Source organism: Notothenia rossii (genome assembly GCF_949606895.1).
Source record: "Notothenia rossii genome assembly, chromosome: 11".
In the NCBI taxonomy this organism is placed as follows: domain Eukaryota; kingdom Metazoa; phylum Chordata; class Actinopteri; order Perciformes; family Nototheniidae; genus Notothenia; species Notothenia rossii.
In genome coordinates this window covers 42,095,303-42,111,107 of record NC_136910.1, presented here as the reverse complement: position 1 = coordinate 42,111,107, position 15,805 = coordinate 42,095,303, and the positions used below count along the sequence as shown (strand labels likewise).

Here is a 15,805-nt window from a genome sequence, read left to right as displayed (position 1 = left end):
GTTTCCCCTCGTAACGGGACCTGGAGGTCTCCTTGGCCATTTCGGGCCATGGGATGTCTAGTCTGGCTGCGGCACGCTGACACACGGCCTGCAGGTCCATACTCAGACAGGGCGAAGCTGGTGTGCTATCGCCCGGGAGAGCAGCCATCGCTCCCGGCGTTGCAGCCTGAGCCGATGACATGAAGACGTTGTCTTCCTGCTCATCAGAGTCGGACAGGAGGAATCCAGAGGTTTCATCCTCTTCGTCCTCCGTATAGTCCAACTCCAGGACATCTCCTGCGGGCGAGACCATGGTGATGTCCAGCCGGGGGCCCCAGCTTGGTATAGCGTGGGGCCCCGCTCGCATGTCCCTCGCTGCCACCGAGTCCCAGCCTGACACGGCGCGGGACTCCGGTTATGCAGCTGCCACTACTGATGAGCCCCAGACCGACAGAGTGCGGGGCTCCATCTCTGTGGCGGACGCCCCCGTGTCTTGATTTCCGTCCGGTAAATCAGAGGACATGAGGGAGTCCTGACCCGACAAGCTAGCTTGGCGAGCTAACCGTCGGTGGAGGCTCTTCACGGTAAAACGGGCACAATGCCCGCATGAGCCGGGGTTGTCGATAGCCTCCTGGGCATGTTGCAGCCCGAGGCAGGACGAGCAGACCTGGTGTGCGTCTGTGTCCGAAATCTTCAACCCGCACCCGCAGAGCCGAGCCTCCGATTCCCTGGCTCCTCTGGTGTGAGGGAGAGACGTGTCCATCTTGCTCGCCATTATGGCGACGTGGGAAGGACGCGCTCATAGCAGGTGCTTTGCTGAGAAAAGAGAATCACAACCTGTCGTTAATCCGGAGAAAAAGCGACGGCGTAGATTTTATTCTCAAAGAATATTAACTGGTGTGTTAATACCTTTTTTATCTTCTACTCCTCTGGTGTGAGAGAGAGAAAAAGAAAAAACGTCCTCGCTACCGTGGTGTCGGTAGTGAGGGAAGACAAACTAGCAACACGTGTGTTGCTAGCTTGAAAAAATCAAAACCTTACCTTTATTTCCGAAGAAAAAACGGCGAGGTCGATTTGCAATACTAACTGGTGTGTTAGTATTAACAGTCTTCTTGCAGAAGTATATATCGAAGTAGCCGGCGAGCGCCCGTCGACCGAAGTTAGCTTGGATAGCTTGGTTCCGTCTGTGGACTGTGTGAGCTAGCCCGGCTACCAATATAGAGATGTGCTCTGAAGCGAGAAGAGGTGTTTGAATGACGCATGCGGCGTAGCGCAAGCTACTTATAGGGGGTGGATTCCCTGACGCTGACGTCATGATCACCAGCCAATCAGGATTGGCGTAATGAGATTGATGCTTCTGTTTGCTCCGCGATGAGGCGCATCCCATAGTGAGACATCGAACGGAGTGTTATGAATGAGAACACTCAACTTCCCTGGTGTGTCAGTGACTAAGTATTTAGTAGTCGAAGATATCACATTTAAATTGACCCTAACAATGCACAAAGTTACCTAACTAACAAACTAACTATCTCATTTGCGAGGATGAGATTTTTTTAACCAACCTCTCACAGACGCCTTGTGTTCTACAGGAATATCCCTCTATATTTTTTACACGTGTGCTACGATTAGCATAGTTAGCACAGAGGTAGCTACCACTCGATGGAATTCAAAACAGAGGCTAAACATGAATTAACGTTAAGTGAATAAAAACACCAGTAACATATAAATAAATAAATAAATAGAGAACTAGAATTTCATTTACCGAAGAAGCCGCATTCATGGACGGTCTGTTTGAATTACAGAGCAAGCCATGAGATTTAGTCCGATATTTGCATTAAATATCCAAAAGACTGTAACACAATAAACACGGACGGACTGATAGACTGTAAGGCTTTATTTTTCCTATTGTTTTTTCTTGAACAGATGTATGAGTTACAATATACTGAAACAGGAACTCACCCATGTCCCACATTTTTGCAAACACTACACTTCTGGTAAAACGTCGTATCAGCACCGTTCTATTAAAGGGATGTGGGCTGTTGGTGTTGTTTTTCCTTGTTTGGGTGTGTTAAGGAGATCCCCTTTGTGAAATTGCAACAGTTTTATTAAAGGTTGTAGTAAGACTTGAAAACCCCAAATAAAAACAAAACCTTTATTTTGACACCTGTGACTTACTAAACACACTTAAAAAGATGAAAATGTTCTCACCCTCAAAAGAACATTATGGGAGGGTAGATTCTGATATGTTCTATGACATGTCAACATCGTCTCTTCTTTGGGCAGGTCCCAGGAAACAGAAGTGAGAAGTGATATCGAGAAACAAGAGAAGAAGAAGTCACCTTCAATACTTGTTTGTCAGGACATAAGGTGAGTACTTGTGAACATTTTATGTTAAATACTTAAATACATTTTCTTGATTTAAATTGTGAATTGTTCATACTTTTTATCTAATGCTGCTTCATACTTTTACTTCATTACATTTTGGATGCAAATATTGTACTATTTACGGCATCCATAGTTACTATTAAAGTTCTACATTAAAAAAAAGCATGGTTTGCTTATATGATATGATCAGCATTGTACTCCTAATCTACCAAGTTTTTAACAAACTATCTTAAAACCCTCCGGCATCGCTGTGGACATTTTGGTCCATGTGGGTCATTTTTCAATTTTCATTTTGCAATAACTTTGGTTGTGTTGGTGCAAATGGCCTGATTTTTTGTAACAAGGCTATTTTCTCGATCTATTTTGGAATTCCAATTTCAATTTTTCAAATCGGTCTTTAATTCACTGTGTAACAAAATCGACTACGCAAATTAGTCATTAGAGACAAAAATGTCCACTACAAAAGACTTTGATAAAAACATTATATTAAAAGGTTTTTTTCTAAACTTTTTTGGGTTCAATCTTTAAAGCAACTTCCGCCCTAATAGAAAATACCAAAAATGTAATCATTTTCAGGATTTTAATCCTTTAAATGTCATTTCGAATACATGAAACCGCTGTTTTTTTTCATGATGAAAACAGAGAAAATGTGTTATTTTTCATAATACATATCTGGGGACTGGCTCTTTTTTTTTTATAACAATCTTGGATATGTCAAAGATTAGCAACAAAATTAATTTTTTTGCATTATTAGTTTTTGCACAAAATCAGATTGAACAAAAAAGTCCACTTCCAAAAACTGCTCTAAAATGACAACAGATTAATATTCTTTAAAACTTTTTGCAGTTAAATCTTTCAATCAACTTCAGTCCTGATGAAAAATATCAAATGTTAAATTATGTTCAGGATTTTAACCCTTTAACTGCCAGTTTGAAAACATGAATTAGCGTTTTCTATGAAAAACATGCACAAAAAGGCAGTTATTTTCCATAAAATGAATGTTAGGGGGGGTCGTTTTTTTATTTTTTTTTATCACAGTCTTGGATATTTCAAAGATTAGCAACAACATTTATTTTGGTGGATTATTAATTTTTGCACAGAATCAGATTAAACAAAAAAACTCACACATTAGCCACTCGTGTCCCATCCACTCCCATTATAACCACTTCTTTTGATCTCTCCGCCATACCGGTATAAAATCATGCATTTTGTAATGTCAGGGTTTTATATTGGAGGAAAATAGTTCAATTTGTCCTTTTTATTCTATATCACCAGATGTGACATTTTACCATTGAATTACATGCTTGTCATTTCTTGGTTTCTTTGCCTGTTGTATAATGGGGCCCTGACAGCCATTGGAACACATGTATGCAACTAATATGATGTAGGTGTGTTGGTATGGATGCGGAAGAGTGGTATCAGCTGAGAAAGAAATGTGTGTGTGTGTGTGTGTGTGTGTGTGTGTGTGTGTGTGTGTGTGTGTGTGTGTGTGTGTGTGTGTGTGTGTGTGTGTGTGTGTGTGTGTGTGTGTGTGTGTGTGTGTGTGTGTGTGTGTGTGTGTGTGTGTGTGTGTGTGTGTGTCTGGATGTACAATGTGTGTGTGTACAGAGACAACAATATACAGTAGATTTGGTTTACAGCAAGTCGCAGTTTTCGCCTCATATCTCTCTTTCTTTCTCTCTCTTTTTCTCTCACTCCCTCATTCCCAAACTCATACACACTCATAAATATTAAACCTCCTTATACCTTGTATGTGTGTGAGTGATTTTGTGTGAGAATGAGACAGGAGTAAGTGTGCTCTCATGGCGTTTTGTTTTTCATTTGTGCTGTTTCATGTGTTTTAGAGGTAAACAGATGTATGATCTTGACCCAGCTTGACCTCGATGTTTTGAATAGTTTGGAACTTCAAAGTCCTTTGATAATGTCAAACAGACATACACAGCGATACATACAGTCCTTGAAGAAAATAAAAACACCTGGCTGCAAAGCCAAAGCTTCAAATATGTGTAGTTTGGCTGGCTGGTCATTTCATTCCTGTGATACGCAACGACCAGAAAGATGAAGAGGAGCTTCTCTGTGGGACAAGAGGTCTCATGCAGCCCGTAACTTCAGCTGCAGGACTCATCCTCTGAAACACAAACACCCTGAGAAGGAGAATCTGGTGTGGATCTGTCTGAACTGTGCTTGAAAGGAGTCGGCACAAGGATAAAACACTTTTTTGCCAAACAGTTCATTTATCGGATGGGGGCAGAGAAGAAGGAACAATTCTGCCCCGAATCCCACGTTGATACAGAGGAATCGATGAGGTCCTTTGCTGAGGAGGTTGAGGAGCTGCTGAGGAGCTGCTGAGGAACTGCTGAGGAACAACACGATGGTGATGAGGTTGAGATGTATGAAGGACTACAAAACCTTTTAGATGGAAAAAGCCTGATGTTCACAAAAGTGCTTAGTGATCCCCTCCTCAATCACACCACAAAGGGGATGATAGCACAAGAGATTACCCCAGGAGTAACAAGAATATTCGTTGCGCCGCCACGTGAAGCCATGCTTAGAGAAATAATCAGATGTTTGTGGTGGAGTCTGATCGTTCTTCGTCTGACCCTTCCCCTGAAAGTGGAGAGGACACAGAGGATCCCATCCCGTAGCTGCGCTACATTCCTCTGCACTATCCTATCCAATGTTTGCTCAAACATCTGTGGCATCAACATCCCTCCAGTTTGCCACCGAACGTCCCCCATGCAGGTTTGTCATGTCGACAATACTGATGATGATCTCAGGGGTAAAGAATAAATCAAAGAAGGATTCCACGTCATGAATTCTTATTTATGCCACTCGTAGTGGCATAACGCGTGGGCCCTGAAACCAAACCTCTGGCAGCAGGAATGTAGCGCGGCGTTTCCTCGTGAGAGGGAAACCAGATTTGAAAATGTTTTGATGTCCACCCACTGCCATGATGGACACGATCCTCCGGATAGGATAGTGCAGAGACATGTAGCGCAATTATGAGATGGGATCCTCTGTGTCCTCTCCACTTTCAGGGGAAGGGTCGAACGAAGAAGGATCAGACTCCACCACAAACTCCACATCAGATTCTCCTTCTCATGTTTGGCAAAAAAGTGTTTTATCCTTGTGCCGACTCCTTTCAAGCACAGTTCAGATCCACACCAGATTTTCCTTCTCAGGGTATTTCTGTTTCAGAGGATGAGTCCTGCAGCTGAAGTTACGGGCTGCATGAGACCTCTTGTCCCACAGAGAAGCTCCTCTTGTTGTTGCGTATCACAGGAATGAAATGACCATCCAGCCAAACTACACATATTTGAAGCTTTGGCTTTGCAGCCACGTGTTTTTATTTACTTCAAGGACTGTATGTATGGCTGTGTGTGTCTGTTTGCTAAAGAGACATTATCAAAGGACTTTGAAGTTCCAAACCATTCAAAACATCGAGGTCAAGCTGGGTCAAGATCATACATCTGTTTACCTCTAAGACACATGAAACAGCACAAATGAAAAACAAAACGCCATGAGAGCACACTTACTCCTGTCTCATTCTCACACACAATCACTCACACACATACAAGGTACAGTATAAGGAGGTTTAATATGTAAGAGTGTGTATGAGTTTGGGAATGAGAGAGTGAGAGAAAAAGAGAGAGAAAGAAAGAGAGATATGAGGCGAAAACCGCGACTTGCTGTAAACCAAATCTACTGTATATTGTTGTCTCTGTACACACACACTGTACATCCAGACACACACACACATACATTCTCAGCTGATACCACTCTTCCACATCCATACCAACACACCTACATCATATTAGTTGCATAAATGTATTCCAATGGCTGGCAGGGCCCCATTATACAACAGGCAAAGAAACCAAGAAATGACAAGGATGTAATTCAATGGTAAAATGTCACATCTGGTGATATACAGTAAAAAGGACAAATTGACCTAATTTCCTCCAATATAAAACCCTGACATTACAAAATGCATGATTTCATACCGGTATGGCGGAGAGATCAAAAGATGTGGTTATAATGGGAGTGGATGGGACACGAGTGGCTAATGTGTGAGTTTTTTGTTTAATCTGATTCTGTGCAAAAACTAATAATCCACCAAAATAAAGGGTTAAAATCCTGAACATAATTTAACATTTGATATTTTTGATCAGGACTGAAGTTGATTGAAAGATTTAACCCCAAAAAGTTTTTGAAAATATTACTCTGTTCTCATTTTAGAGCAGTTTTTGGAAGTGGACCTTTTTGTCCCGAATAACTAATGTGTGACTTTTTTGTTCAATCTGATTTTGTGCAAAAACTAATAATCAACCAAAATCAATGTTGTTGCTAATCTTTGACATATCCAAGACTGTGATAAAAAAAAAGAGCCAGTCCCCAGATATGTATTTTATGAAAAATAACTAATTTTCTCTGTTTTCATCATGAAAAGAAACAGCGGTTTCATGTATTCAAAATGGCATTTAAAGGATTAAAATCCTGAAAATGATTACATTTTTGGTATTTTCTATTAGGGCGGAAGTTGCTTTAAAGATTGAACCCAAATAAGTTTGGAAAAAAACCTTTTAATATAATGTTTTTATCAAAGTCTTTTGCAGTGGACATTTTTGTCTCAAATGACTAATTTGCGTAGTCCAATCGACTGATACCGGAGGGTTAAATTGGCTTAACATTGACAACCTTTAACAATAAAGGCAATAAAAACAATAGTACTTTTTTATTATGATATATGACTTGTATAATAAAACATGCACAATGTGTACTTTTAATTGTCGATACTTCCTCCTTATAAATTCTGTTGATAATTCTTATTCTTAAATAACATTTTGAATAGAGGAATTGTACTTTGTTGTATTTTAAGACTAAAGTATTTCTGAATCGACTCATGTAAAGGATGTGTGTTCTTCTTCATACAATGTCTTTGTGTTTATCTTTAATAATAAAATCTCTTTGTTACATATTTCAGGCCAAGTTACCAGCATGAGTGTGGATTATATTGAATATGATGACTACACTACAGACAATGAAACTGAGAACAACACCATCAAAACTGGACTGCTGTCTTTCAGTAGTTATCATTCTTCTTTGAATCATGTTCTGGTGGCAGTGAACATCATTATATCAGTTATTGGCCTTGGAGGAAATTCACTAGTGATATGGATTTGTGGATGGAAAATGAAAAGAACGGTCATCACCACCTGGTACATCAGCTTGGCCATTTCAGACTTTTTGTTTTGTGCCTTTTTGCCCCTCGAAATTTTCTACATGATCACCTCACACTGGCCTTTCGGACTGGTGTTGTGCAAGATCACTTCCTCTGCCCTGTTTCTCAATATGTACAGCTGTGTGTTCCTATTGGTGCTGATCAGCGCTGATCGCTGTATAATGGTATCATTTCCTGTGTGGTCACATAATCACCGGACAGTGCAGAAAGCACTAGGAGTTCTTGTCCTAATGTGGGTCCTTTCTGCACTGCTGACGTTGCCTTCACTGATCTATCGACAAACCACAGTGCACGGCTTGGTGACTCAGTGCCACACCAGCTACATGGGCCACTCCAGACACAAGGCAGTGGTGCTGACTCGATTCATCTGCGGGTTCCTCATTCCTTTCCTTATAATTGTGTTCTGCAGCTCAGTGCTATGTGTGAAGCTGAGAAGTTTGACCAAGAAGTCCACAAAGCCTTACAAAGTCATGGGAGCACTCATCTTGTCATTTTTCTTCTGCTGGGTCCCCTATCATAGCTTTATTCTTTTAGAGTCCGACTGGATGAACCACAGCCTGGAAGTACTTCAAACTGGCCTGAAGGTGGGGGCCACGCTGGCTGCAGCAAACAGCTTCATATCCCCTGCACTCTATGTGTTCATTGGCAATGACTTTAAAAAAACCCTGAAGAGTTCTTTAAAATCGAGAATAGAGGAGGCGATGGCGGAGGATTTCCGTACAGGTGGTCTCAATCACTCAAGGTCTAAGGCAATGGAAATTATCTAAAATCAAGTTGAAAACGTTCTAATCAATAACATCAGAGAACATGATTATAGCTTGGTGAAAATGGACAAAATCATCCGTTATTGCATGTTTTATCTCAGTATACTGTTGCCTATACATGTATACATTTATGTATCCGTGATTTATTTATAACTCACTGTTACTGATTTATAACACATGTGCATGACAAAACAGTCCCAAGTGAATAAATGACTTATGTGCTGTTATGATTGTAAACCAGCTTGTTACCAAATTGATTGTTACAAGATGAATTAAATATTTTTTTATGGAATTAAATTCATTTTTACAACATGGTATATATTCAATCTTATTTGGTTAAGCAGACTGTGAACTAAAACATAATTCAAGTGAACATTTTAATTTGTAGCCATCAAATCTGCCCTCTATTAAATGTTCTTGAAAAACAAATGATTTTATGCCTGCATATATAAAAAGGAAAGTACTAAATGAATGAGGTTTGTTGATGATTTTTGCTATGGAAATTTTACTGAGCCCCAAAACCCTTCGTAGGTAGGCATATGGTGTAGAGACTGGTATGTTGCTTTGTACTTTATATGATATATATGACCTGGTCTAATCCATAAATTAACAATGGCAAAAGTATATGAAAGAAAAAGCTCATATTGACGAATTATCCTGTGTTGCTGCTCTTACACCTGCATAACTAAGAGTTATTATTACTGAATAAAAGATGCCGATGTTTGATTGGTGGAGCTTATTCACCTTCGAGGCCTTACTGAGGGAACCAAAATCCCATGTTACCTTTTAGCCACGCCCCCTAGATTCCCCCGGATGTTTAACGTTAGCAGTGCTGCGGATGTGATGCAACCAGATGTAAGGATATTTCTCAACTTCTCGCAACAAGTGTTTATTGTCATTTGGTAATGAACACAAACAACCTTTAGGATTGACGCTGTGTTATTTTTATATGTTGCTTTGTGTTCTGTTAATCCGTCAGACTGTTTATTTCCGTTAGCTACTCCGTAACGACACCTTTCTAGATGAGAGCTAACGTTAGCTAGCAGCCGGTGGATTTTATGCGATTTCAGGTCTCTTTCGAGAGTTGTTGGTCTCAAACTCAGTCTCTCGTCTTCCCTATTTGTTAGCTACAACCCCCCATCAACTGGACCTCCATATGAACGCGTTTTGAAGAGCTGGGTGCCAGAGGAGTCATCTCACCTGTACCCTCTTGTTCAGTGGATCTATCTTTAAATGGCCACCGCGGCTCCCCCTCCAGTCCCTGGCTCCACTGCGGCCACTGAGAACCCGAATCCCGGATCCAGCAGCTCCACTGCCTCCGACAGTGGCAACCAGGACAGTACTTTTGAGTGTAATATATGTCTGGACACCGCAAAGGATGCGGTTATCAGTCTGTGTGGACATCTATTCTGGTAAGAGCTACGATCAGTCACTCTTGTTTACACTTTTGCTTTAAGATCCAGATCAGTCTAGTTCAAATAATTTCTCATTGTTTTGAACCAGACATGATCCAGCATATCAACATACAGTATATCCTACTGGACAATATCAGCCATCAAAGCCATGATTTTTAACTAACAGCAACATCAACAACAGCTATCATCAGTTGTATTGCTGATATCTAGTCATGTGTAGACTTTGCACATTACGTATCTCTTTAAAATGTATACAAACTAAAGCTAAACCTGCTAATGTATTTTATTCTGGTGATTTACAAAAAAAACTAAATATTGGTTGATATTCTCCCAAATAATTGTTTTTCGAGAATCAAAACAATGAATACCATTCCAAGCTATTACAGGATTGCTGGGCTGAAATAAAAAATATTTCCATCGTTGCCTAATCCGTTGATTATTTTCTTTATACATTTTCTTGCTGTTTGTTCCGCCCATTACGTGTAAAGAAACCCCCAAAAAGGTCTTTGAAGAAACACAATGGTTGGTGATTAATTGAATAATCTTTGCAGCTCTAAATGAATTAAATGTATTCACATTTTCTAAACCTCTATGATAATATTTAAATGTGGGGTTGCGGTATCTGAAGTTATCTGTAAAGAGCTGACGGTGGATGTTTAGCATTTCGTCAGATACCTGGGATTATTAATTACAGTTATTGATTAAATGAGTGTTTTATATTTTGCTCAGCCTTGTAGTTCGTATATGTTTTATTAATCAAACCTCTTTCCTGTCAACTCTCCTTTTCCTTTGCACCATCTCCCGATCAGTTGGCCTTGCTTGCATCAGGTAAGCTGAACCTTTATTTGACAATGACATTGTATTGTAATTGTTGGTGTATAACTGATGCAGACAGCCATGTCTTTAATGTCTTTGTCTTTGTGTAGTGGTTGGAGACCAGACCCAACAGACAAGTGTGTCCTGTGTGTAAAGCCGGTATCAGCCGAGACAAAGTAATCCCATTATATGGACGAGGAAGCACAGGTCAACAAGACCCCAGGTAGGTCCTTCTGTGTAGGATTACTGGTCTGACTGACTCTAAACGTCACAATACACACAATAAAGTACTCAAATAGGCACTTTTCTAAACTGTTACTGAATATGTATAAACAATGCAGAGCACCTAATCATTGCTTTACTTATTTTTTTTCATTATTATTATAGAGAAAGAACTCCCCCTCGACCACAAGGACAAAGGCCGGAGCCAGAAAACCGTGGTGTAAGTACTTGAATTGTGATTTAACAAAAAAAAGTACATGATAGCATGTTTTTGTGCCAGATCAATACTTTCTTTATCCCAGACGTATTTTGTATCAGCTGTTGACTTGCATTACACATTCATGATGAAACCATTACCTAGGATGGTGCAGGTGCTGACGTGCAAACCTGTCTTTTATCCATTAACAAAAGATAATTTCCCACTGGGATCTATTAGATGCTTAGGGCGGACGTGTGGAAATGTCTCTTGAGAATGATGAAAAACGTCAGTGTCTGTTGCGTCACATCTCTCTGACTGTATGGTAAACTCCATTGTGAAGAGAATTCATGCACAGCTTCATGTTGGTGATGAAATATGTTTCACAGGGCTTTCAAGGGTTTGGCTTTGGAGATGGGGGTTTCCAGATGTCATTTGGAATCGGTGCCTTTCCATTTGGTATTTTTGCTACAGCTTTTAACATCAACGACGGCAGACCACCTCCAGGTATCTATGTTTTACACACTTCATGATGACCACTCTGAAGTCTTTTATCGACAGCATATCAAATAACTTTCTTTTAAACTAATTCCCAAACAGCGGCCCCTGGGACACCGCAGCACATGGACGAACAGTTTCTGTCTCGACTCTTCCTGTTTGTCGCTCTGGTGATTATGTTTTGGCTGCTGATTGCATAAATATACTAACTCTGGCTTACCTAGAAAATTTGAAAGAGATGCAACATTATGGCACATCATAATGGTTTGCATCAATGTGATTATGCCTTGACATATTTTTCCCTCCTTGACTCAAAGCCATTTTTCTAAATAAAAACAAGTGTTAACCCAAGGCAAACATCTCTTAAGGTGAACCACACAACCTCCGTGGAAACATTTTTTAAATCATCATTCAATTGTTCTCTGTGTTCTCTTTTTTTAGTATTATTTGGTATTACTCCTGAATTCAAATATATTCTCTGCTAATCAAAATAAGACCAGCAGTGCTCTGAGATCATTCACTTTGATTCTCATGCATACATATATTCATATATGATCCCTATGACCCTTTTCAGGTAACTATTATTGTATTAATTTGGCCCTATTCTAATTGACAGCCATTGCAAGAAGAGCACCGATGTTACTAACAATATTAACAATGTCTCTGTTTTTCTCAAGTGTTCAAGAAAACCATGACAGTGTGATCGTTAATATTATTATTTACACCTGAGTTATTTTACTGTTGCATCTTGTCAAATGTCTTCCATAAAAACCCCTCAACAGGTTTCAAAGAATCCTTCTGAGTTACACACTGAGTACAAGCAGGCGACTGACTCCCTGTTGTCTCTCTTCATCTATATACTTCAAATGCTTTTTGTTTTGATCTAGCTCTACCTGATCTCACAAATAATGCATTTCATCTGCAAATATTGACCAAATCATACAAAGTCTGTTGAGTCAAAACAATGTTAGAAATGTTCTCTTTATTTCAAATTGAAAAGAAATATGTTGATGCATGTTAGCAGCTCAAATATTAACTTATGAAACGGTGTTCCTCTCCAAATCGTTTTTTTCCCTCAGTTTTCTCTGTCACTGTAATTTAATGTAAAATACTGTAGATTATTACAGAATTATTACTGAAATGAAGATTTGCTGGTTGAACCTGAAACCACTTTTCAAAATGTGAATTCATTCTATTGACAGTAAAGCTATGTAAATAAAATTGTTAAATCATAGTTAGTCTTTTGTCATAATTGATGTGTTAATCTGTTAGGGCCTAATTCTCTCATTGACTTTACTCATCTGATCTAAATCAAGACACACCACAGTGGTATTGAAAAACTCAACTTGCTAAATGGCAAGTAAAATTATTCATTGTTAATTCTTTTACATAAAAAAAACAAAAAACCCTAACCACTTGGGATGTAACAAAGAAAGTTAAATATTTTGGGCATTTCGTGGAAGAGATTTTTAGAAAACTATTAGTAGAAAAATAGTCCCTTTGGCTTAGTCCTGCGCTGATGGCTCCGACTGTTTCTCTTGAGGCTGTGCAATGTTAAACTCTGCTTCATACATAATCTGCTGGATCTTTATTTTTGTCTCGCACCTTTTTTGTGGAGCAAGTCGCTTCAGAGCGGGTACAAAGCTCAGAAGAAACAGTTCATCCTCATCCCGTGGCCTGTTGGGAAACACGGTGCCATTGTCTTTGACCAGCCACTTTGTAGAGGACGGAGCAATTGGAGATAGAGACAGTGGAAGTGACTCTTGAATCAGGCGCCGTTTACGTCCAGTTTTGCTGGTGGAGGGGCCGTGTTGGCTCAATGGCATCTTAGCCAGAACAGCCAGCTGGGCCATCTGTGCTTCTTGAGACATCAACGGGAGCTGCGACATAAACGCCACCGGGGGCTTGAGGTCAGGTGTATTCATATTGACCTTCAGGGCGGACTGCAGTGTCTTGATCGCCTCAGACGGTGACGTTTCTCCCTCAACACTGCCAGACTCATCAGCGTTGTCATGGTCATTGTCATTGATGTCTGCCACGCCACTTCTTGATCCAGTAAAAGGTGCAATAAAGTTCATAATCTCTCTGTATTTCCATCTACTGTGCGCAAACTCGCCTTGCTTTTTGCTCTTGATCTCCATTCGGACTTCCTTCAAGTACCGGTCTCTCATGTTCTTCCATTTTCTTTTACAATCCTCAGCTGGAAAGCAACAAAATTGAGTGTTAAGACCAAGACATCCTTTAAAAAATGCACAGGAAGATAAAAGTAAAGTAACCCAAAAGTTAACAGTTTTTTTTACCATCACAATTCAAATATTTACCCCTAAAAATGTAATTTTCAAACATGTTGTGAAGCTTACATTCTGCTATATAAATGTTAGACAGGTAAGGTCACCAAAATAGCTTGTGAGAAGTGTGGTCTTCTCCCCTCACCTGACAAATATTTGGAATAAAATATACCTGATTATCATGTTGAAGTGTTTGTAACGGGTAGATGGCCATAGGCAGAAGCAGTGAACTTTAGATTTAGCGTTTGGGTACAAGTAATGCTGGGTTTCTGTTCTATGAGAACAAAACACGTAGGGATTCTGTATAAGATCACCTGACAAATCCCTGCTCAGTGATTGATTAATTAACTTCTGTTAGCATACAGCCTGAATTAGGCTCTTTGTGGCACTGGGTCAGCCATCTCTGGTGCAGAATATCATACAGCAGGATCACGGCAACTCACAGTTACTGTTATTACTGACATCTCAATTATTCTCTTGATCCATTATTTGGTCTATTATATGTCAGAAAAGTAATTTAAAAAAAATACCCAAAACATTCCTTAATTCCAATATGACAGATGTAGGTCAGATCAGATGTTGTGGTCCAAATCATTTAATCAACCATGCCACAAGACAGACAGGAGCAATAAATCCTTACAAATGAGAAGTTGTGTGTCAGGAGTTATTAACATGATCAAAAATCGCTGGTGTTGATTATACCCTGTGGTATTTTACTGTAGACTAAACAATACAAGTAGTGGCCACTAAAAGCATACAGTTGCATCAACACCATGGGAAGTTTAGAAAACTTAAGTTAATAATCTTCCTGAATGTAATATGTTGTATTGGCTAGATGGAATAGGTGTAGCCTTACTAATAAAGGACTCATGAAGTGCAGGCCTATAATGAGTTATATTCAAATATAGAAAAAACATAACTTTTTCAAAGTAAACATCGGTGTTGCTGATATGTTTCAGTTGTAAATCGTAATAAAGTGTAGCAAAACAGTGAACAAATAAAAATATGTGTATCTTGATCCATCTTAAAGAGGTCATTGTTAGTTTATCCGTGTTACATGCCGCACCACCTGCTTATATTTCAGGCTGGGGGCCTCTGTCTCCGACATTTAATCCTACATGATGTGGTGCTGACGCCGCTTCCATGACACTTCAACAAGCTATTGTGGAGCCCGTTGTGATAAGGAGTGGATCAGTGACGCCAGTGAGCATGCTTCCTCCCCCGCCTCGCTGTGCTCGACACGCGGTCAGCGGTGCGGAGGAGCCGGATGGAGCCGTTCGGTGCAACGCGGCCTGCGGCGTGCGAGCTGCGGCTGCTACCGCTAGCACGGTGCGCGCCGCTGCAGCTACACCGCCGGGCTATACAACATAAATAAGAGAGCGACACATTGCCTGCTGCGAGATACATATGATATACCTCTATCTCCCATAAACACCTAATGTGTTCTAATGTCTGTGTGTTAAGTCGCAAACGAAAACATCGGCTAAAATAATAACTGGTTAGTAAAGTTCACAAAACATTAAAATACTCACATGGCAGACCCAGTTCCATGCTAATCATTCTCCAAGCATTTGTGCGACTTTCCGTGCAGCGGTAGTTCGGTAAAGTGACATTGAATAGCTCTGGGTGACTAAATACAGCCATTATTAACTTTTCGTCCATTTTGCCCTAGTGTTGTGTCTGTGCGCGGACGCGGAAGCGGCAGTCTTCTCCCGCCTTTTCCGCCCAGCTGCTGCCTCAACGCGAGTTATCGCGAGTGGCTGTCTGCCGCGCTGTGTCGCTCCGCCGCTCAACGGTGGGCGTTGTAGTCTTTTGACACAGGGGGGCGCACCACTCTGAAATGTAAACTTCCTGACATTAAACTACAAACTGTTACCTTTCAGGAGAGTAGAGGCTTATGAAGGTAGGCTAAAAGGTTCTTAACACATTTTTATTTTATTTTAGGTTGCGCACAAAAAAAGAGTTTTTTATAGAGTTTATCTTTGTGACTGATTCATGTTTGT

General features: G+C 40.2%; 3 protein-coding genes across 6 annotated transcripts; 2 read left to right on the top strand and 1 right to left on the bottom strand.

The window, feature by feature from the left end:
* The first annotated feature begins 581 nt into the window (after nt 1-581).
* On the top strand, nt 582-8,677 carry LOC307025022 (chemerin-like receptor 1). Of its 2 annotated transcripts, XM_079659603.1 has the most exons (3): nt 582-787; nt 2,263-2,346; nt 7,346-8,677. In XM_079659603.1, the coding sequence occupies exon 3, from the start codon at nt 7,360-7,362 to the stop codon at nt 8,368-8,370; it is 1,011 nt and encodes a 336-aa protein (XP_079515729.1). In that variant the 5' UTR covers nt 582-787; nt 2,263-2,346; nt 7,346-7,359; the 3' UTR covers nt 8,371-8,677. The 2 variants fall into 2 exon arrangements, with proteins under 2 accessions (XP_079515729.1, XP_079515728.1); XM_079659602.1 differs by lacking the exon at nt 582-787 and having other exon boundaries at nt 2,197-2,346.
* A 437-nt stretch (nt 8,678-9,114) lies between these two features.
* rnf185 (ring finger protein 185) lies at nt 9,115-12,748 on the top strand. Of its 3 annotated transcripts, none has more exons than XM_079658357.1 (7): nt 9,115-9,222; nt 9,495-9,779; nt 10,592-10,610; nt 10,709-10,821; nt 10,986-11,040; nt 11,406-11,523; nt 11,617-12,748. In XM_079658357.1, exons 2-7 carry the CDS (start codon nt 9,601-9,603, stop codon nt 11,712-11,714), a joined length of 582 nt encoding a protein of 193 aa, XP_079514483.1. In that variant the 5' UTR covers nt 9,115-9,222; nt 9,495-9,600; the 3' UTR covers nt 11,715-12,748. The 3 variants fall into 3 exon arrangements, with proteins under 3 accessions (XP_079514483.1, XP_079514485.1, XP_079514484.1); XM_079658359.1 differs by having other exon boundaries at nt 9,166-9,269; XM_079658358.1 differs by lacking the exon at nt 9,115-9,222 and having other exon boundaries at nt 9,276-9,779.
* LOC307024311 (uncharacterized protein) lies at nt 12,478-15,577 on the bottom strand. The gene is made up of 2 exons (XM_079658356.1): nt 15,335-15,577; nt 12,478-13,714 (listed from the first exon to the last, which is right to left on the bottom strand). The coding sequence occupies exons 1-2, from the start codon at nt 15,462-15,464 to the stop codon at nt 13,020-13,022; spliced, it is 825 nt and encodes a 274-aa protein (XP_079514482.1). The 5' UTR covers nt 15,465-15,577; the 3' UTR covers nt 12,478-13,019.
* Between the last annotated feature and the right edge of the window lie 228 nt (nt 15,578-15,805).